Below are 23,116 nucleotides of genomic sequence, written 5' to 3' on the forward strand. Positions count from 1 at the left end.
AGTGTGACTGAATGCATGATATATCAAGGATGCTCCAATTATCCAGACAGTTTTATGGGAACCTCAAACGTAGCATACTGTCAATAACCAGTATAATGTCGCAAGCATTTGGAAATTATGAAAGATCATACCCAAATGTAAGAATTGACAGCACTAGACTTCTACCTACCCTTGATTTTAATATCTTCTTCTGAAATCCCTAAGAGGTGCATATATGTTGCCCCCCCCCCCCCTCAAATTTGAAATGAATGAGACTTGAATGTGGATGTGTCAACTTGAATAAACTGCAAGGTTTTGTGCAATATTGAAGTAAACTGATATGAAGTGAGAGGCTTGCCATTTAAGTGAAGCAATAATGGGCCAGGTTATCTTGGTCTACTATGTAGATATTGCTGCAATGTTTGAAATAAGGTAGTGGTGTCATTACTAAGCCCAATATGAACAATCGAACCTTTATCATACTGCTCTGTCTTAGAACCCCTAATGGTTAGTTTAAAAATGAAATCAAGCACAGATTAATTACCCCTTTTCTACGGGTAGTACATAACAAAAAGTTACAAAAACAATGCCAAAAATATCGATAGGAAACCTTAATGTCACACCTGAGAACACATACAATTAGAGGTTCCAATGAATGACAGTAAAGGTAATATTGCGAAATGAAAGTTAAAACACTCTTTATTTTACCACAGACATAAATATAACAAAAATAAGCAAGTCTTACGGCGTCATGTTTACCGCTTGAAATATGTGACGGCCCCACCTATGAGTTGTTAGTTATTAAATATTGGTTTGATATTGATTTAAGTTGATTTCACTTCTATCTTGAATTGGAATCGAATGTAACAAGGTTTGAATTTGATGTTCAATAAATCTGTTATTCACAAAATTTGGCAAACCCTAACTTTCGCTGAAATATCGCCGATTTTGCCGAGTTTGGGTCATGTGTCGACTTTTGAAACATCACTTTCATTTACTTTGAATTGAACTGTTTTCTGAAAATATTGTATTTTGAAGGTTTTCCTGATAGGTTTTGACTTGATATCTTTCATTCTTGAGATGATATACGTAACGTAAACAGTGCGTGCATTTGTACCGAAAGACGGAACCGTAACATAATACGAGACTTGGGGAAGTTGCTAGTCTCTGTTTATGCATATGTCTCTTATTTAACCACAAAATGTACTCCAAATCTAGTTTTGAAAAATACTTACAACGGTCAGCTGTTCGTGCCCAAGTCGTAAGTTTTCTAACTAAAGTGCAATTTCTTGAACGAATGCAGGTATTATTAAATGTGACGGTGTACCTGTCCATGTGACATGTCGGCTCTGTTGGGAATGACCCGGCCGTTATTGTTCGAACCTTACTGAGCTATTTGCAGAGGATTATAGGTAAATCCAATTTCAAGGGTGTATTGGATATGGCATGCCAATCTCTACCCAGAGTTGTCGTTCCTTGCTCTAAATTTGTGAGTATAAGGACCGATAACTCTGGGTAGAGATTGATGACATGCCCGTGATTTTATAGTGCAAACCCCTTTCCCTGTGCCCCCAAATTGAACAAAAATTGAACTTGATTTATCTGAAGATTTGTTCATATCAATGTCCAAAACTTTCATCTTCGATTGTCGTCGAACACAACTTCGGGAGGGGGGGGGCAATTTGAACAAACTTTAATTTGCACTACCTAGAGATGCTTCCCTGTCAATATGACTAACATTGATATATGTCCTGTTGTTCTTGAGAAGGAGTTTTAAAAATATTTTCCTATATATTTGCATGTAAAACTTTGATACCCTATTGTGGATCCACCCTACCTTCGAGACAATGATTTGAACAAACGTGAATACTCACTATGTCAGGTAGATTTCCACGTTTCTGACCGAGAGGAGTTGTAAAATGCCCAACATTATCTTTTTCGTCTTGGCTATGTGAGGCAGGAACACTGACTTTCAGTTGAAATATATAAAACTGTATTTTGATATAAAGCGAATATGGTAGAGTAATCAGAATCAAAGTAGATTGTTTCTATTTCACTTGAGTTGATAATGACTAAAACCATAGGAGTGTTTAAACTCTGTACTCTCCTTGAGTACGTGTATGAGCGTCCTATATCCATCATTTTTGGAACAAAGTTCATAGGGGAGACCTGAAGAATTATAAACAAGGAGGGGTTCGGACCAGCAACCAACCTGGTTAAACAGACCTCAGAGATTTTGCTTAAACCACCCAAAGGACCAAAATACTGAAGGTAAAAACCTTCTTTAAAAGAAGAGTTGTGCATGTTAGTAGCTTGTCAGGTGCTTCTTAAGAGCCCAAAGTATAATGAGGGTGTGCCCTAAAGAATATAGGTAATTATTTCCTGCAATTGACTCTAAGGTGCTTCCCTCTGCATTGACTGTATGCATGGCTGTAGCGGCGTCTAGGACAGAAATTACATAGTTTACCCGAGTTGTACCAACACAAGACTGTAACTTCTTGGACTTTGGTGGTGCATTCCACCCTACTGATGTAGTGTTAAGAGAATTGAATGATTCATTGGGTTTGAACTTAGATGCCGGGTTGGCCTGGGCCGCCTGTTTGTGAAAACTGCTTGTCAATCCGTCCTGGGTGTAGGAATTTGAGCCTGATCCAGACTTTGAAACATCGCCTTTTTAAGAACTCTCTACTCCTTTCTGATGCCCCCTGATGACAGGAAAAGCAATGTTTAAATTTCGCTTCATAACTTTATTGTGATCGCATAATGGAATGTACAAGCAATAGTCATAAGGTACAATAAGAACATAGCTTATGTATTAGACCTATAAAGTGATCAAATCATACCAAAAAAAACCCCTCTGAAATCATGATAACAATCAATATATTAGACGTCCTCTATTAATTATATTATTGAACGAACATCTTAGCCTTGTATGAATAATGTTAATATATCGTTTTCCAAAAGAGTAGTATGATGGTGGTCTTTTAATGTCTGTTATATTTTTGCGGAATGAATTGATTGAGATGGCTTCTCTGGCTTCTACATTTAATAAATTCCACTGTTTTGTAGAGTCAGGTACAAATGATTTTTAGAATAACTCTAATCTGCATTTTGGAATGTAAAACTGATCTTTGTTTCTATTATTATAAAGGGATATATTGTCATGTTTATGTGGAATAATTTCATTTAAATAAACAAAGGCGCTTCCATTGCAAATTTCAAACATAGTAGTCGTTTTTGCAATATAACGTGTACTTTGTAAAGTTTGCCAGCCTGTTTCTAAATAAAGGGATTTTCTAGATGCAAAAATAGGAAGACCAGTAACAATTCTAGCTGCACATAATTGTACTTTTTCAAGCTTATCAGTATCGTGAACAGAACAGCCATCCCAAACAATTGAAGCATATTCAAGATTAGGTCTAATAAAAGCTATGTACAATTTTGAAGTTGAGCTTTTTTAAAAGCCCTAATTTTTAAAAAGATTTATCAACTATGGAATCAATGTATAAAGACCAACTGAGGTTATGTGTCAATAATAAGCCTAGATCACGATGGACTGGAACACACTCCAATCTATCACCTTAAAAAAATAATTTCGGTACAATAGAGTTATCTTTTTTCGAAAAATAAACAGCTTTAGTCTTGGATGGATTGAATTTGAGTAGTCACTTATTTGACCATTTTTCTAGTATATGTAAATCATAATTAAGCTTATATTCAATTTCTAGCATATTGCATGTATATGAGGAATGCTGGAGTGAGTTGTCATCAGCAAATAATCTACACATTGATAGCATATTTACAGCAACATCATTAACATAAATCCAAAATAATAAAAGTCCTAAAACAGAACTTTGGGGTACACCAGCAAATATATCAAGTTTTGACGATAAAATGTTCGTATACATTACTTTTTGTGATATGTGACATAAGTAGCTTCTGAACCAATGTAAAAGACTACCAGATATACCATAAGTTTGAAAGTTGAAATTAAGACCATTATGCCATAATCTATCAAATGCTTTTGATAGGTCACAAAATATTATACAACATGATTTCCCTTCATCAATACTTTGAACAATACTATGATAAGTTTCTAATAATTGATAAACTGTAGAATGACCTGGTAAAATCCAGCTTGATTTAGACCAGCTTGATTGAGACCCTTCCTTCTTAAAAAGAAGAATGACGTGAGCAATTTTCCACTTTGACAATACTCTTTGTGGTCCTTCTGGTAGGATACAGACTTTCACATTAGTTGAATAAATTATTTAGAGTCGGCAGATATGTACATTTCACGATAGACACGAGAAGTCTTTTACCGACGTATACAAATACGTACATGATATTACTTAGTAACGAAAACTGCATGATAATATTTGACATGGGATCATGAACAACCATCGAAACATGAGGCTACATTCCTTGAAAGCAACACAAATATCAAATAGCACAGTTCAATATTTCAGATAATCAAAAATGAAAGAAAAAATACTAACATTGGAAATTCCATGCAACCGATAAAAGGAATACAGCAAAAATATATAGTAATTAGACTTATTCACATAAGCGTTTTTCTGGTTTAGAAAAAGAAAATGTGCGTGATAATACCATGCATGAAATTTTGAACTCTTTAACATTTTCTATAGCTAAATCATTTTGTTTTTAACATAGGATCCTGTGTAAATACTAGGATGTTTTTGTCAACTTTCACTTTCAACTTCCATTGTGAGCAGTATATTTGAAATTCAATTAGTGCACACTGTAATTCATCGGCAGATTCAACCACGATAACAGTGGCATCTGCATAAACAAGAGCTAGAACTTTGAAATACATTAGTGATTCCTTTTCAATGGTATGAATAATACTTTGTAAACCCATTACATGCAAGGTGAAGATAACGAACAGTGATCAATCTCATAACTCCTACAAGCAATACAAAATAGATAGTTGGGCAAACACGGACCCCTGGACACACCAGAGGTGGGATCAGGTGCCTAGGAGGAGTAAGCATCCTTATCCATTCCAACGTTTCACTTCACTTTGTACTTGTTAAATAGATTGTAAACACATTATTAAAACTCAATAGTTTACACTTTGTATTGATAATCATCCTGAGCGGTCCCTTGTCATTTCATCACTCTCTAAATTATTTAAAACTACAAATACCCTTCAATTATGTATACAATGCAGCATTGAATCAGACATTATGCAGAATTGAAGAAAAGAATATATGTTAGAAGGGATGCTGCACAAAAATATGCCTACGGACTTTGAACTCATCCATACGAGACGAAACTCCTTAAAAATTTAGTTACTAAACTTATCACTTGACTAGTCTGCGAGCACAAATGCAGCACCAACAAAAATCCACATTATATAGGCATATATGTATATACCAGACATCGGAACTGATATCACCTCCCCTTTCTTGTAAGGAGAGAGATATTGTGTTGTCTTTCTATTTGACAAATACATGTATAATTTCAAGCATAAAGGTTGTGTAACGGTCTAATGGTTCGATCACTGGACCGTGAATTTATTTTATGCGATTACTGTTGTTGTAAATATAATTTAACAGACTCAACAGAAACAATTGTTTAATGTTAAGTATATCAGAATATGTCGGATGATCGTTCGCGATGGACTCCAAATAATTTACTAGCAAGTAATAAAGAGATGAATTAAAGTTTACAAGGTTTATTCAACGAAATAACAAATAGCGTTAATAAATTATGGCACTGAACACAATCTAAAAAATATAGCGCAAGGCTGCAGTCGTCTATAATCCTAATAGAAATGATATGCTGTATCCCTATCAATGAATATTACAACTCACTAAAAGTCACATAAAATAGCAATAAAATTTACTTCATCCCCCCTCTTACTAAAACCTAATCATTTCTAACTTAAAATAATACCTACATCTATCTAATAAAGTAGAAAAGGTTGGAGTCCCCGTGGGGACGCGCGCTCCCTCTTTTAAACCCTCGTCCAACGATTTCGTTCCAACGGGAACGGATTCCGTTGGAAATCCAACCAAAATTGTGACTGGAAAATAGTTCATATATAACTAGGATTAATATTGAACTATTAATAAACTGGAAAATAGCACTAGTCTAATTGAATCTAATTTAAGTAATTAATTAATTACCTCCAAAGCAATAGTTCTGGTATTAATGCCAAAATTTACTGGAGCAAGAATATTTCGTTGGCGGATCCTTAAACAGATAGGTAAAACGCCACCGGAAATGACATATGTAACGTGCGCGGTACAACGTCAAGCAAAAGAGAAAGTAGAGATACACATGGCGTGAAAAATGAGATCTGCAGCCCAATACACTATTTCACAATGGTATACATGAATAAAGCAAGGTAATTCATTTGTAATAATACGTGTAATATGGAATTCCCGTAGAAGCGAGCGTATCTTCGTTAACTTACAGTAATTTCTATAATGGACACACGTTAATTCTAACATACGATCCTTCAAACTGCATGATGTTGATATGTACACACAAAAACGCATTATTATGAATATTCTCAATATATCACTAGAAATATCTCGTGAAAATAATGCTAGATACATTCTATAGGTTATAATCTACAGAACTGTTTTTAATAGTTTAAATCTATGTACATTACATTGTGTGCTCGCTTCAACAAAAGTAAGAAAATACTTCATGGGGAAGTACATACATGTATAAAAATACAAAAACCTCACACTTGTAAAATATATGACTACTCCTCACTTAAAATTTGTAATCATTGTAGTTAAAAACTTTTCTTTTCTGCAAATAGAAGAGCAGTCTTACAATAAATAAATATATGTGTGCACGATAAACAACATACATGTAAATGTGTTGCAAAACTTTTTGTAAATGTGTATATGACTTCATAGAAATATGTCTTCCCGTTCATCAGCTAGATCAGGTATAGATCAGAAATCAGCGTACCTCTTGTTTGGTATTACGTATGGTGCGATAAAGATGTTGGTGGATATTTTGTTAATATGAATCAAGAGGTCGAGGCATGTTTTATTCACTAGAACTATAAAAGGGATGTAATTCAACTTCATTAATTCGATCTTCTGTCTTCTTTGAATCTGAAGGAAGGTTTTTCGTCAATAAATCTGGAAAGAGAGGAAGACATGTAAAGCATTTGAAATAATCACAATTACAGACATACCACATTTTACATGTGGTACTCCCAAACTGCTTGCCGTAGCATCAATATTCAAATTCTGAATGGATTATTATGGGCGGCGGAAAGGAGAAAAAAGACGTTAATGCAAAATGAACAATTAATTTTCAAAAACATACTGAAATACAAAGCAGAGCAGCTTAAAATAAAATCATTTAGACTCTGTTGCAAAGCCAACGATCACTGATGCAAAAACGCTAGATGGCGTACAATAAAGACAAAGATTATCTGAATTAACGCTAGATGGCTCGCGAATCTATCTACGTAATAATTATATGAGTACATATTCTGAAACTTAATTCCCGCAAAATTACTAGTCATGTCCGAATCTCAGAATGCCAACATACCAGAAACTGCAAAACAAGTCTACCTTAAACTGAATACCAATACGAATATGTGTTTAGTTTATTGTGTTTCAACCTCCTCCTTCCATCCTAATACAATCTAAATTCATAGTCTGCGTTTTACTGGTCAATAGAACGATAAACCTTGTCGAAAAAACTCCACGAAGATATTTATATTCTAATTTGGTAAAATTGATCTGAATCTATACATTCAGCAAACAATGTTTGTATGTGTGTGTGTGTGTGGGGGGGGGGGGGGGGGGGCAAGACGCTTTTGCCCTCGGAGTCCGAAGACAATATCATTTAAACGATTAAAATAAAATACTTTATTTAAATATTAAATCAAAAGAGCTCATTATCTTCTACTCTATACTTAATAATGATTAATGTTAATTACACATGTTACATGCAATGTATGGCTGCAGAATAACTGCAGATGTTCTGCAAGGATGGTTGTCTACTGGTTTCCTGTAAGCCTAACCATTTACTATTTCTGATTGTAATCAAGTACCAATGTAGGAAGTTTTGTAAAAATCAAGTGTAATTGCTGACAAATCATATGACTGTACAATATATACTTAATCATTTATTATATTCATATATGTCCCGTATGTGATTTGTCGCAGTTCTCGGCATCCTTAGATCCGGTTGGGGATGTCTTTAGCATGTCAGCAATTCTACACTCTTACTTTTTATCAATATTTTTGATGACCAAAATAAAAACCCCACTATAAATATGCCAAAAATTGCATGTGCAACTAACGCATGCAATTGTTAACTTGTAAACAATTCACACTGCCCCGGACAAGAATACATCTATGTACATCAGGTGTTAATGAACGGAACATGCTGATAAATATCCAATCCGTATCTCGAATGTATTTTTTTCTGTTGAAATTTGTATCAAATGTACGCGAGTGATTCAATTTTTTGAAAATTAATATTTGTGCAGAGACACAGAGAGAGACAGGGGGTCTTTTTTCGACAACGTACTTTTTCTGTTGTCATCCCATGCTGTGTATTTTAATTAGCAAAGTTTGATCAATAGGTTGCCACCTTTTTATATACACGTAGTTGTATTGAATTATAGCGGAGTTATAAATTTTGAGGAACCAATGAATTTAACCCCTCACCCCTTTCCTCTCCCATGATTTAGGATTTAGAACATTTGGAGTTTTGTTATTTTTGTTTGCTTTTGCTGTCAAGAATTTTAAGATGAGTTTTGCCTCCCCCTTTTTGAAAACAATATCACATACCCGATTACATTTATATTATAATTGGGTTTCATCGTGCTTATCTATCCATTTTTAACAGATACACTGTAACCCATCAAAGTTTTGGTGTTAATTGTAGCATAACTTGTACAAATTTAAGCATCAAATACTGGATAGGTCTTCATACCCCCTTCTCCCTATCCCTTCAATTTGACGAAATGTGTATTGTAAAAAAGTTTTCTTCGTAAAATGGAATTATTAGATATACATGTACATGTATGATGCAACCTGTTAAAATTCAGCTCATAATAAAGATTTTAGTATAGTAAGCTTTACAATTCCCTATTTGTTACCACTATCTTATCTGAAACTTATGACCACACCGGTAAGCACGTCCCCTACTTTCTTTGTAAGGACAAAAACTGTAAAAATGAAGGTCATTTCGCGAGAATTATGTTTCAAAATATGTACACATATAATGATTTCGTAGATCAATCTAACGTTAATTCAGATAATGTCTGTTTTTAACGCCATCTAGCATCAATTCAGTTAATGACTGTTTTTAACGCCATCTAGCGTCAATTTAGTTAATGACTGTTGGTTTTGCATCGGTGATCGTTGGTTTTACAACGGAGTCCCTTGGTATTATTTAAAGCTGTTTTGTTTTATATTTCAGTTTTTGAAAGTTAATTGTTCGTTTTGCAACGTCTTTTGACCCATTCCGCCGCCCATAGACTATCTTATACAAAATACAAACACCTTTTTCCTATCAGCAGAAAAGATCCAGATTTATAACATTTGAGATGTAGGCTAACCTTGAAAAAAAAGTGAATGGTTTACATCATAAGACTCCACTGGACATGAACCTTTCTTACCTACGTAACAGATGACCAGTATATTTTTAATCCTGTAGTAACCTATGTTATCAGTAATATTTCTTGAGAATATTCACAATGATTTTCAAGGTAATATAGCGCTATAGCCGGAGCTTAACACATGAAAGGTGAAGATAACGAACAGTGATCAATCTCATGACTCCTATAAGCAATACAAAATAGATAGTTGGGCAAACACGGACCCCCTGGACACATCAAATGTGGGAGTAAGTGCCTAGGAGGAGTAAGCATCCCTGTCGACCGGTTACACCCGTCGTGAACCCTATATCAATCTTTTTAAAGTTGATCGATCCTCATGTGACGTCATAGGTTTTTGCAAAAATCTTAAGAAATTAAATTTTGCGCATGATAGAAATATATCTTTCTGAGTAATATTATTCACTGGATATAATAAAAAATCTGGTAAACTATTAATACTGAAAAAGTTTATATTTTCCATAGATAATCAATTATTCATGATTTTAAAAATGTTGTCAAGGGCAATAACTCATGTGCTGGAATTTCCTCAACCGGATGTGCATTATACATTGGTTTCCCTAATATCCATGATTAATCTATACATATTTATGAATTAGCAGGGTTTTTTTAAAAACTGTTGATATTTAAATTTTGTCATTTCAACAAGTTTTTATCTATTTCTATTATTCTGTTTAACGAAAATGTGTGATTTTCTGATGTTGATATATACTTCTGTTTTTGTATATCCGACATCTCTAAAAAGCTGGCAACATATACATTTTCTTTGGTTATTAATTAAATTAAACTATATTGAGTGGAAATTAATAAAGTTTTTCCACTTTCAACCATTCAAATTGATAAGTCACATGAGGATGGAGCTACCTCAATCTCCGAATTTAATATTTTATCTGTTATAAGTAGGGGTACATGTAAATGAATATATTCTAACTCATATAAACATTAAGTTTTATATCACATATGATTGCTATTTCAATATCACATTTTTTATGTATAGCAAAAGCTCAAATGTTTTAGGGAAGTATTTGTTGTGTTCAAATTCACTTCCATCATTCACTTTCAAACGAGAAGTATAACTTCACGTATATGTGGATTTTTTATCCGATAAAAAGTATATGTAATTGCAAATACTAAACAACCTCTGTATATGATGGAATTAAATGCAGGATTGACGTTATAATACGAGGAAGGCACTTCAGAATAAAACAAACTTCGTTTTCATGAGGGTAGAATGGGGTGTCTTTTCATGACGAATATTCAGAATCAATATGGCAAAACCTACATCTCTACTCGTACAACAGATAACTGACATGATTTCCAATAGTCATGTTATCTCTGTAACCTTGAACTTGTTAGCTATAATAAAGAGGTGTGTGGTTTTTTCGAGTGGAAATTTTTAACGTTTTATTATGATACAAAGGTATAATATTTGAAGTTCTCTTCCTTTGATGAATCATGTGACATAAAATCTTTCTATATTCATCAATTTCAAGATAGAAGAGATGTATTGAAAATCAAAACGACCATTCAAATATATGGAAATGCATTAATAGCAATCATTACAAAATATAGAAAGAGAAAATTACACATTTACATACATATTCTCTTCTGCTCCGAGGAGACAAACACCACCATCATAATGAATAACACAACAACTCCAATGGAGGATGATAGTACAACTATCAAATTGACATTCCTTCAAAGTGAAAATGAAATGTAAATATCATGCATAAATATTAAGTAAAGTCCGTGTGGTTTTAGTAGCAAAAAGGTCAAATTGATGGAAAAAATATGATAATTGCAATATAAATTATTTGTAGACAGAGGATGAAATACGCACCCATTGTCTTTTTCTTCGTTTGTTTCACCCATTGTATTGGCATTACTGGACATTGTTGTGTGGGTATTACTATATGTCGTTGTCCCGTATATATCTAGTGATGGTTTGACCTTTTGGTAACACTCTTGGTCTAAGGAAAAAGATATATCACTTGAAAATACGGATGTATATTTAATCGCTGTGATAAAATTTAGAAATTCATTTCAAAATTAAGGATTATCTCCCTCATGCATAGCTCTTATCCTTTGACGAATTTGACTCCACTTTTCGGCACTCTGTTTTCCCCTAAAATAGCTCATAGGGCCTACAAGTTTACTGGTATTTCGGATTTCAAAAAGTTCGGCTTGAGCATCACTGAAGAGACATTATTTGTCGAAATGCGCATCTGGTGCATCAAAATTGGTACCGTATAAGTTTTATATCACACAACACAGGTTAGTATATGTTACTGATTTAATTTTTCTGACATTTGGGCTAGAATTTAGACCACTGCAAAATAATAACAACTTCTTTCATGAAAGGTGAAGACAACGTATAAAATTTGTACATATACGTTCATGTACTACAATTATGAAGATAATTGATTATTTACAAGAATCGTCAATTAATTCTGACTGACTATGCAAAATATTTTTTTAGTTGTAGGTCTTGGCTTAAATACTAACAAATGTTGCCTAGGTAAGATTTAAATCCCTCTACATGTAACATAGAAATATAGTGTATGTAACTAATAGTATATCTATTTTTAAATAAAACTATGTAGATTTCCCGTCTACAGCAGGTTTGATTTGCTTTACCGACAGTGAGTGAATAATAATGTGCTCACTTCTTTCTAACCGATTACATAATTCCAGTAATACAACACGTACATCTGTAGGCTTCTGTTGATTTGTAGATAACTGGACAGGGAGGGTCCATTGCTAAACACTTCCTCCTGTAGTTGTCTTGTATCCGATTTCCAAACTTATTGTATTCTATGCAGTACCCTATACAATGCAAAAACAATTCGTTATTTCATAGATTAATGAGTTATGAGATTGATCACTGTTCGTTATCTTCACCTTTCATTAAATACATTCTGTTTGTTGTTAAATGTGAAATTCATTTTTACCTCCTTCCAGATGAAATGGAAATTGACTCTTTTTGAAATGAATACATACACAAATATATATAAATTGTAAGCACTATAAGCTAAATGTAATTCCTAATAAATAAAAACAATGAATTTACATTTTGGACAAATTTTTCCAAAAAACTAACATGAACCTGTTTTGATATACGCAATGCTATACCCTTTTTAAAAAGTATGTGCAATCATTTTATGTGAAATTGTTCAGTTTATATTTACCCAGCATATATCTCTCTGGAGCGCACACTTCCCATGTTTCGTTCAAAAACACATTCAGAGCGCAGTGGTATTTAAAATGTGTGGGAAATGTACAGTTTCGGTTCAACTCTCCACATTTCTTGTATGTTGCAGCACTCTCCCATTCAGTTTCATTCATCGGACACCTCTGTACTCGCCTTGCTGTTTGTTGCACAGTTGGACATGTCTCCATACCTTTACCAGTCTATACACATCAATTAATATTATGAACATATTTATTTATTTACAGGCATTTGATTAACTGTAAACGATATGTTTTTCTGCTTTACATTTCATGTAGCTTTCCATTGTCAAGGCCATCTCCATCGCATTAATTAATGAATTTTTGAAGGTACTTGTAGAAAACCTAAAATCCCAGCATTATGTTGATGTTTAAGTATGTATATCAATTGCCATTTTTAAAACCACACATCGATAATTTCCTTGTCCTTACCTTGCCAAGAATGGTTAAAAAAATAATGACTGTTTCCCAAACTGCTACAGTCTTTGTGAAAAACGTATCTGCACGTAATGTGGATATCCTCATATCATACCTAGAACGAGAAAGATTCCCTTTACCATATAATACATGTAGGAAAGTATACGAACACGTACTGAAATAAATATACAGATAGCCAGAGCCAGAAATAGACTCCCGACCAGCAGAGATACAAGCTCGATGGTTAAATGAAAGATGAAGATAACGAACAGCGAAAGAACATATATTGAGCGACAAGTGTCCTCGAGGACAGACTTCTCCATCGTCAGCTTCCCATATTTATGTAGCAATGCAAGGTGAAGATAACGAACAATGATCAATCTCATAACTCCTATAAGCATTACAAAATAGATAGTTGGAAAAACACGGACCCCTGGACACACCAGAGGTGGGATCCCGTCACACCCGCCGTGAGCCCCCATATCCTGATCAGGTAAACGGAATTATCCGCAGTGAAAATCAGTGTGCCAAGAACGGCTTAACAATCGGTATGAAAAACGTCAGACAGCATTTGACCCAACGCGAGGTTGTATTGACGAACTAGATCGTTATAACGACCATAGAATTTGCGAAATGCTGACTTCAATCGAGACTGTTGAAATCCCTGTACCATCAACTTGTTTGTCAGTAGCTTACCTCGATTTAAAAACTGACTATATCCAGAACAAGCTCTTGCATGTCGAATCAGTTGAGATATATAAACACCATATGCAGGTGATAATGGAATATTGCTACATAAATATGGGAAGTTGACGATGGAGAAGCTGAAATCATCCCGTTTGTCATACAGTTAAGTTGTCAGTTTGCCGTTAATGTCTACTTTCAATAAAATATCTAAGTATGAAGCAGAAGTGGACGACTCTGTGGTGTCCTTTATTTCGAGCTCACAGGGATATATCAAATCGACATATGAATGAAAGCTATCATTGTTAATAGACAAAACGTCATCGATATATCTAAAAGTCGAATTGAAGGTCACAGCGAGAGATTTTTTCTTCTTACGTAGAAGTTTTTGAATAAATTCTGCTTCATATGAATATAAAAAAACAGGTCAGTTAAGAAATCATTATCAGCTGCATATGGTGATTGTATCTCTCATCTGATTCTATAAGCAAAAGATTGTTGTGCGTATGATCAGTTTTTAAATTGAGGCAGGCTATTGCTAAACAAGTTGTTGTTACAAAGATTTCAACGGTTTCGTTTAAAGTAAGCATTTCCAAAATATATGGTCATTATCATGATATAGTTTGCCAATACAACATGTTATTGGGTCACATACTGTCTAACTTGTTTCATACCAATTGTTAGGCCGTTCTTGGCACACTGATTTGGATATGAATTACTCCCGTTTACCTGATCAAGATATAGAGGTCACGGCGGGTGTGACCAGTCAAAAGATGGTGATTGCTCTTCCTAGGCACATGATCCCACCTCTAGTATATTCTGTACACAGTTTAGAACGAAAACAGTTTGCTGCGAACTCATACTTATATCTGCGGAGCATAAACACCAATATACCTCGAATAGAAGCTTGAAGCTATATGTTTTAGAAAACTTCTCTAAATAGCAGGACAAGTGAGCTTTTTCTCAATTGTACTTCTCGGACAAAACAATGGAACGAAATACTTCGCTATTTAATATGTATGAATTGATACGTCTGGATTGCAATCTACGGTACATGTTCTCCCTGTTTCTGACTTTCTCGTTTATATAAATTTCGGGACTTTGGTTTTAAGTGCATTTCTGTGTAGCTAACGTTTGATCAATGCAAAGTTCTGTTATATTGTAGAGCTTTTTTTTACCGAAACTTTAGAGGAAATTTACTGCTAATTCATACTGCACAACGTTCAATTGTTTTCCGTTACTAGGATAACTTACTCTTCCTAGGCACCTGATTCCATCTCTGGTATATCCAGGGGTCAGTGTTTGTTCAACTCTAGTATGTATTGTTTATAGGAGTTAAGAAATTGATCACTGCTCGTTATCTTCACTTTTCATTGAGAAGAAACCGAATATAATCATATCGCGAATTATAATATTGGCAAACAGTCATTATTTTTTAAAACCATTCTTGGCAAGGTAAGGACAAGGAAATTATCGATGTGTGGTTTTAAAAATGGCAATTGATATACATACTTAAACATCAACATAATGCTGGGATTTTAGGGAGTATATCCCCGATTATACTTGTCACTCGATATACGTTCTTTAACTGCTCGTAATATTCACCTATCCTTTATACTCAAAGAGAATGTATCGATCATTAATGTGATATATATATATATATATATATATATATATATATATATATATATATATATTATATAAAGCACAGAAAATTTCTCTCTATTTGGAGCAGCATGTAACCAGCGCGCTAGACCGCTCGACCATCTAGGCAATTCATAAAACGATGGAATTCTCGCCACGCTGTCACAATTTACACGGTCATTGTTGGTTTTGGGTTTTTTTTGTGTGTGCTTTTGTTTTGTTTTTAGTTATGCCAATAATAGCGGAACGATTTAGGAGATGTCCTACTCGTCCAAAGAGCTTATCCATAAGAGAAGGGCGGTTGTATTCATTTAATAGTTCATTACCTGGTCTGTGACGATCAAGAAGTTGAAAACATTCCGTTTGTCATCAAGTTAACATAAGTATATAGTTGAGAACCACAAGATATACTCAAAGACCATGTAACGATGATCTATGTTGTATATATCTCAACAAACCCATGGTGTAATGTTTCCCCACAAAATGTCATCTTTGACCATTTTTTTAAAAATCGACATTATTTTCTGGGTTATATACAAGGTTAGTGAAACATCATTTTATCATCGGTGAGATCAAAATAGATAAATGAAGTGTTTAATACAAAAATGTAAAAAGAAAATAACAAGCAAAGAAAATAAAAAGCTGTAAAACATCTCTAAATTAATGATCATGCTTACCTCGCAAGTTTCAACTAAGTCGACATTAAGCAATCATAATAAATCTTAAGGTTTTTCTAATACACTGGTAAATCTGCTAAACTCTAAATTTAGATTTCGTTCGCTATATTCACCAATTCATACTATACACATAATATCTGGTGAACAGTTTAGACGGACATGCCTGTTAAGGTTAGAATACCAGTGATACTTGAGATACGACTAAAAAATCAATATAATTGTGAATCGGTCTTCGATCGGGAAATCAATAACAGATTTTAAAAGCCGAGTTTTTCAAGCGGTCGGTTTTCCTCAGGTAAGTAAAGTGCGGGGGGATGTGCTAATTAAAGGCAGGTGTGAAGACCCGAGCCCGAGGAAACCCTGCGGTAACGGGACGTTTTGCACCTAAAGACGTTTTGTACTAGGACGGTTCGCCCCTATTAGCGGTGCGAAACGTCCCTGCATTTTTCCAATTACTTTGGTTATTATCTATATAACTACATATCTAAGAAGTTTTGTCTGATTACATTTGATGTTAACATATATAGGCAGACATGATACTAGTCCATGTACGCCGAATTTCCTCAATCAAATTAGAGATCTTGATTTTAATTAGTACTTGAGTGTGATTGAAGTTTCCTTTTGATATAAAGCATTCATATTTAATGATATAAAAGTCTGGTTGGACAGGCAGCTTAAACATTTTATATATGATTTATAGTCACATGTTCAAGTAATACAGAAACGGATTGTCAAAGCGTAGAGAAAATCATCGACTTATTCAACTCCACAAGATATACCATAACATGACTCCCAATTACCTTAACAATATAATTCAGTCTCGGAGAAATCAAGGTCACAACTACAACACGCTTTTACGCTATAATATGTACTCAAGAGTTAGGACCAACACACTTCTGACACTGCCATATCCACTTAATGTAGAAAATAAAGACAGTCACCAATGTAAGTTTAATATCAAAGTGCGAATCTTCTGAGGGCGAAACGTCTCAGGGTGAATCGTCTTTTGGGGCGAATCGTCTCAGCACGAAACGTCCTCAGGGGCGAAACGTCCCGTATTCAACCCTGCTAACTTGTATATACCGTCCCAAATACACAGGATGTTAGCTGTGTTATCTGCATTACCTGTGCGTTTTTGCAAGATTGAAAAATTCATGATAGTCTTTTTTCTTGTACGGGTAAATCGAAACATTAATGATTAAATCTAATGAATCAAACGTAAGAATTAAAGTTCGATAAATTTATTTTATGTAAAAATTAATGAGAACGTTAGCCATTGAAAACGTAGGCAGAATATTTCAGATGACTATATATTTAAAAACAGTTTAGAAAGTTTTATTCAGTTTAAATTAGTTTTTCTGGACCGCACACCAGAATTTTCTGCCTACCAAAGTTGTGTGTGACTTGTCCATAACGCACGGCCTACAAAACAGGACATTCCTCTTTTCCGACAGTTCCTTTAATAACTGGTCTAGACGAAGAATTTGTTCTTCTTCTGGATCCCAATTCCAACCATTATACGCAAGAAAGAGCCCTTATAGCGGCTAATTTCTCTTCCGATTAGTTGAACTTTGTGCCATGATGGATGGGAAAATTACGCTTATAAATTTTCAACTGAGTGTAAACAATGTTTCATTAATGTACAATGCATTTACTCATAATTAATCTGTTTATCATAAAATCGATGTCCGTGTAAAATGTATTCAACAATCCATGATAATTATTGTGGCAGAATAATTTCTTATCTAATATGTATATAATGTATTTGTATATGCATGTATGCATTGTTATTATTTCATTTTATTTCAATTTAACATCAATGTTATGTGTATTGAATTATATAATCCTTTAATGGATCTACAATTCAATATTCGGTCAAGCATAACACTTAGTGAGTTCTTTGGTATAGAGTGCCTGAGGTGCCTAATTATGTCTTGGCCAAGTTGTCCATAAGTCTTTTAATTTCATTGGTGTTTTAGTTTTGTGTCTTGCGTATTTATTGATTTTGGGATTTGTTCCCTCCAAAAATTCTTTGTGTCAGTTCATTCTTTTTCTGAAATTTGAAGTGACCAGTCCATAGATCAGTATATAAGTTTCGAGTTGACATAGACCTGATAGTACTACCTGAGACTGACTTTTCCTCTCAATCGGTAAGTTACTAATTACTAATGATAATATACTTCTAATATATATCTAAAATGGCAAATCTTATAATTCTGCATTAAGATTAATTTCCTATGCACTTCATCCTGAGTAAAAGTATATAGTGAGAGAGAATCATTTATTTTAACTATAAAGTGTAAATACATGTAGTTCAATTGTCTCACTATGATGTATCTTAATTGATGGCCATATTTTTATGATAATTGCATTAACAGCTAGTTGTAAGTTATTTGATTAACTTGCAGGTTTGAACTTTATATGGTGACATTTATTTATCACATTGGCAGTTCACCATTGTATATATTGCCCTATTCCCATAAAATGGTATGTTTGAGTATTTTGAGTTACTGACTTAAATATTTCTCATAATGGATATTTTATATCAAAGTAATAACTGTAATGTTTATATTATGATAAGCATAAGTGAACAGTAAATATTTTATCCATAGGCAAGAGTAAATATTGGGAGATGCATTTGTGTATTTAATGTTACATGTATAGCACTTTGTGTAAGACAAAGTTATCTCCCTTGAAGTATGTAAATATTGCTACCATTAATTGTATATCAATTAGTCTGTAAAGTAATATTGTATTTTATGATTTATACATATGTTTGATTTTTATTATACAATTGTTACAGGGCTTTTTTTTCAAGCAACTTAATATATACTTTGCTGAATAAACGCCTTGTTCAGAACCTCAACAGGAGTTGGTCATCATTATCTATTCGCAATCAACACCCTGTTACATTATTATCAATTATACCCATTCCTAAGCATAACTTACTATGTTTTATTATAATTTATGTAATTGTATGCAAAATTTACTATTATCTCTACATGAAAAACCAAAACCGTTTCCCTATCGAGTAGGTTTACGCGGTAAGCATCAACAGATTGCACGGACGCCTCGATCGCCAAATTAGATAGATAAGGTATACACAAAGACTAGTAACCAAATGTCCATCAATTTCTAGCATCCAATCTGAGGATTAATTTCTCCTGATTGACATGGGTTCACAGACCAGGTAAATTTGAAGGCGGTGCTTATTTTCTCGGTCTTTAAAGGACACATCTCATGTTTTCAAAGTATACAACATTACATGCATTTCGTCTTCTTTATACTTATAGTAATTAATTCTAATAGTTCGTTCGCCGAAATTTTGCAATAATTAACCACAATACAGACTTAAATCTAAGCCCCGATTTAAAAAAGTCTAGTTAATTAGGTAGGTAATCACGTGACACAGTGATGTCACATGCGCCCTTCGGATTATGAAAATACTGCGAGATATTATTAAAAACTCAACTTTTAGGGGCCTAATTTATTTACCATGGGCAACATTTAAATCGATGTTGACAAATGTTCCGAGTTTTATATATTTTCGCCACCAGTGCACACACATAACGATGTAAATACCCCAAATATAGCGAGTAAAGCGTGTATGAAATCGGCAATACTGTGAGTAAATAATGTTTATATGGGTCGCTGTCTACAGACTGTTTGGTGGTGTTATTCCTTTATACATCTGTAATTGGCGCTGTTTTTCTAAAATAAACAGTGCAATCATTATTTATTTTTGGATTAGACAAATCATGATAGGTTAAATTGTTAACAACTAGTCCCTATGCCAAGCTATTGTCACGAACGCATTTCGGAAAGAAAGAAAAAGACAACACACACACACACACACACACACACACACACACACACATCAATAAAAATAATGATATTTAAAGTGGTAATCATTTTATTTTATTTTGATAAAGCAGTATTATTACTATTTTTTAATTGTGATCTGTACGTCTTTAGGAATTACAAAGTGGGAGCACGGCGTTATACTGATGCACTCAAGATGCTACGAGTTCAATAAGGAAATAATTTTATAATTCAATTTAAAATTAGGAAATACAATATTCTATTGTTTGTATAACTAAAAGCTCAATTTTTTTTTTGTAAAGCTACCAGTTGGTAGAAGTTACATTGTATCGTCGATATATGTTGTTACAAGGTGAAGGTCAGTTGATCGAGTGTGTATTGAATTTGAAGAGCAAAACAGAATGTATGCTAAAGGCCTACCAGTGCTTAACATGTAGCTTCGATATATCCATTTTCTCGCAGTTTATCAAGGTCTCTGTCAAAGCGGTTTTCGAAAAGGTGACTTTGTGTGTTTTTTAAGGTAAAGTTCTTGTTCCAACCAAAAAATTATCCACGTCTTTTTTCTCGTAGGCCTACCATCCTTCGAAAAATTGAAAAATACTCAGTCTAAATCCTTTCGACCGACAACTAGTACACCCGAGCACGGCACAAAACATCTTCATGCATTATTATTTACAAGCCTTTAACGTGATAATTGGTTTTTGTCGATTAAATCTAATCTGTTTATGAAAGGGCTAATAGATGTTTTCAAACCCGAGGGCGCATATGACGTCACACATAATGGCACGTAAACTAGTCAAAGAAAATATGCATGTCGCAAGATTTGAATTTCATCGCTTTCAAACTCGAAAACTACGCAAATAATTTCTTTTAAAACACATTTAAAGTACTTTTAGGCTTAAAAAAAAAACAACTAATTTTGCTGGAAAAAAAAAGAGAAAAAGTTTAGAAACATGCGTTGTTTCCTTTAAGAACACTTGATCCCTACGACAATTTACATATTAACTTTTCCCAGAAACACCCGATACCTAGAAGTGTTCGATACACTTCGTGGATTCGATGTCAAGTACAACAACAATATGCAAAACACTAAAATAACCAACGTTACGAACAACCAGAATGCCAAATTATCCGATCGACCTGTCCCTTCAGGACAAACGAAAGGAATTACATAATGTGGCCAATATCAATAAACAATAACAACATATAAGAAAAACTCACAAAAATACACCTACCACTGCAACTACACTAAACCTACAAACGGATTTACACCACAGACTGCATGTATTTGGTGGGTTTTGTTTTTGGTTTTGCTTTTTCGATTTGCCAATCAATGTTAATGACGGAGCGATTTAGGAGATCCCCTACTCGCCCAGAGAGCTTATCCATAAGAGAGGGCGGTTGTATTCATTTAATAGTTCATTACAATCTGTGTTTTATGAAACAGATCAATGAGATGTTTTATGTAGAGATAAACCTTACAAGTTATTTCAATCTTCGTAAAGATGAAGCGTCCTTAAAAGCTGAGGGTAAACACCGTGGATCAGATCAGAATATTGCTACGTTAATATATAGGAGGTTGACGATAAAGAAGTTGAAAACATTCCGTTTGTCATCAAGTTGACATAAGTATTTAGTTGAGAACCACAAGGTATACTCAAAGACAATGTAACGATGATCTATGTTGTATATATCTCGACTTATGGCTTAACATTTCAAACTTATGGTGTAATGTTTCCCCACAAAATGTCATCTTTGACCATTTTTTAAAATCGACATTATTTTCTGGGTTATATACAAGGTTTGTGAAACATCATCTTATCATCGGTGAGATTAAAATAGATTAATGAAGTGTTTAATACAAAAATGTAAAAAGAAATAATAAGCAAAGAAAATAAAAAGCTGTAAAACATCTCTAAATTAATGATCATGCTTACCTCGCAAGTTTGAACTGAATCGACTTTAAGCATCCTAATAAATCTGAAGGATTTTTTAATACACTGGTAAATCTACCTAACTCTAAATTTAGATTTCGTTCGCTATATTCACCAATTCATACTATACACATCTATTGTATTTGGCTTACAAGGTTTAAAAGGACACGTCTGATAAAGTTTTAGAATGCCAGTGATATTTGAGATACGATTAAATGTGAATCGGTCTTCGTTCGCGAAGTAGATAACCTTTGGTACATCAGTGTTTAAACATTTGGCTTACAAGGTTTAGAAGGACATGTCTGATAAAGTTGTGTAATGTCAGTGATATCAGAGATCCCACTACACAGTCAATATGATAGTGATCGGCCTTGGCCGGGAAGTTGATAACGTTTGGTATATCAATGTTTATACTGTTTTAAGGACACTCGATCCTTACGACAATTTACAGACGTTTTTCCAGCAACACCTGATACCTAGAAGTGTTGGATAGACTTCGTGGATTGGAGGTCAAGTACAACAAAAATACGCAAAACACTAAAATAACCAACGTTACGAACAACCAGATTGCCATATTTTCCAAACGACCTGTCCCTTCAGGACAAACGAAAGGAATTACATAATGTGACTAATATCAATAAACAATAACAACATATAACAAAAACTCACATAAATACACCTACCACTGCAACTACACTAAAGCTACAAACGGATTTACACCACAGACTGCATGTTTTTGGTGGGTTTGCTTCTTTGGTTTGCCAATCAATGTTAATAACGGAGCGATTTAGGAGATGTCCTACTCGTCCAAAGAGCTGATCCATAAGAGAGGGCGGTTGTATTCATTTAATAGTTCATTACAATCTGTGTTTTATGAAACAGATCAATGAGATGTTTTATGTAAAGATAAACCTTACAAATTATTTCAATCTTCGAAAGGATGAAGCGTCCTTAAAAACTGAGGGTAAACACCGTGGATCAGATCAGGATATTGCTACATTAATATATGGGAGGTTGACGATAAAGAAGTTGAAAACATTCCGTTTGTCATCAAGTTGACATAAGTATATAGTTGAGAATCACAAGCTATACTCAAA

At 34.0% G+C, this 23,116-nt stretch overlaps 2 protein-coding genes across 3 annotated transcripts in view; both read right to left on the reverse strand.

Moving 5' to 3' along the window:
- LOC125667458 (uncharacterized) overlaps positions 1-23,116 on the reverse strand; it is a 116,514-nt gene that overhangs the window by 62,055 nt on the left and 31,343 nt on the right. The gene's annotated exons all lie outside the window — the stretch shown is intronic.
- Positions 5,670-16,387, reverse strand: LOC125664815 (uncharacterized). Of its 2 annotated transcripts, XM_056164639.1 has the most exons (7): positions 16,264-16,387; positions 13,274-13,373; positions 12,802-13,024; positions 12,323-12,439; positions 11,454-11,583; positions 11,212-11,309; positions 5,670-7,112 (listed from the first exon to the last, which is right to left on the reverse strand). In XM_056164639.1, exons 2-7 carry the CDS (start codon positions 13,364-13,366, stop codon positions 7,018-7,020), a joined length of 756 nt encoding a protein of 251 aa, XP_056020614.1. In that variant the 5' UTR covers positions 13,367-13,373; positions 16,264-16,387; the 3' UTR covers positions 5,670-7,017. The 2 variants fall into 2 exon arrangements, with proteins under 2 accessions (XP_056020614.1, XP_056020615.1); XM_056164640.1 differs by lacking the exons at positions 11,212-11,309; positions 16,264-16,387 and having other exon boundaries at positions 13,274-13,369.

This window comes from Ostrea edulis, chromosome 1, assembly GCF_947568905.1.
Source record: "Ostrea edulis chromosome 1, xbOstEdul1.1, whole genome shotgun sequence".
Taxonomy (NCBI): domain Eukaryota; kingdom Metazoa; phylum Mollusca; class Bivalvia; order Ostreida; family Ostreidae; genus Ostrea; species Ostrea edulis.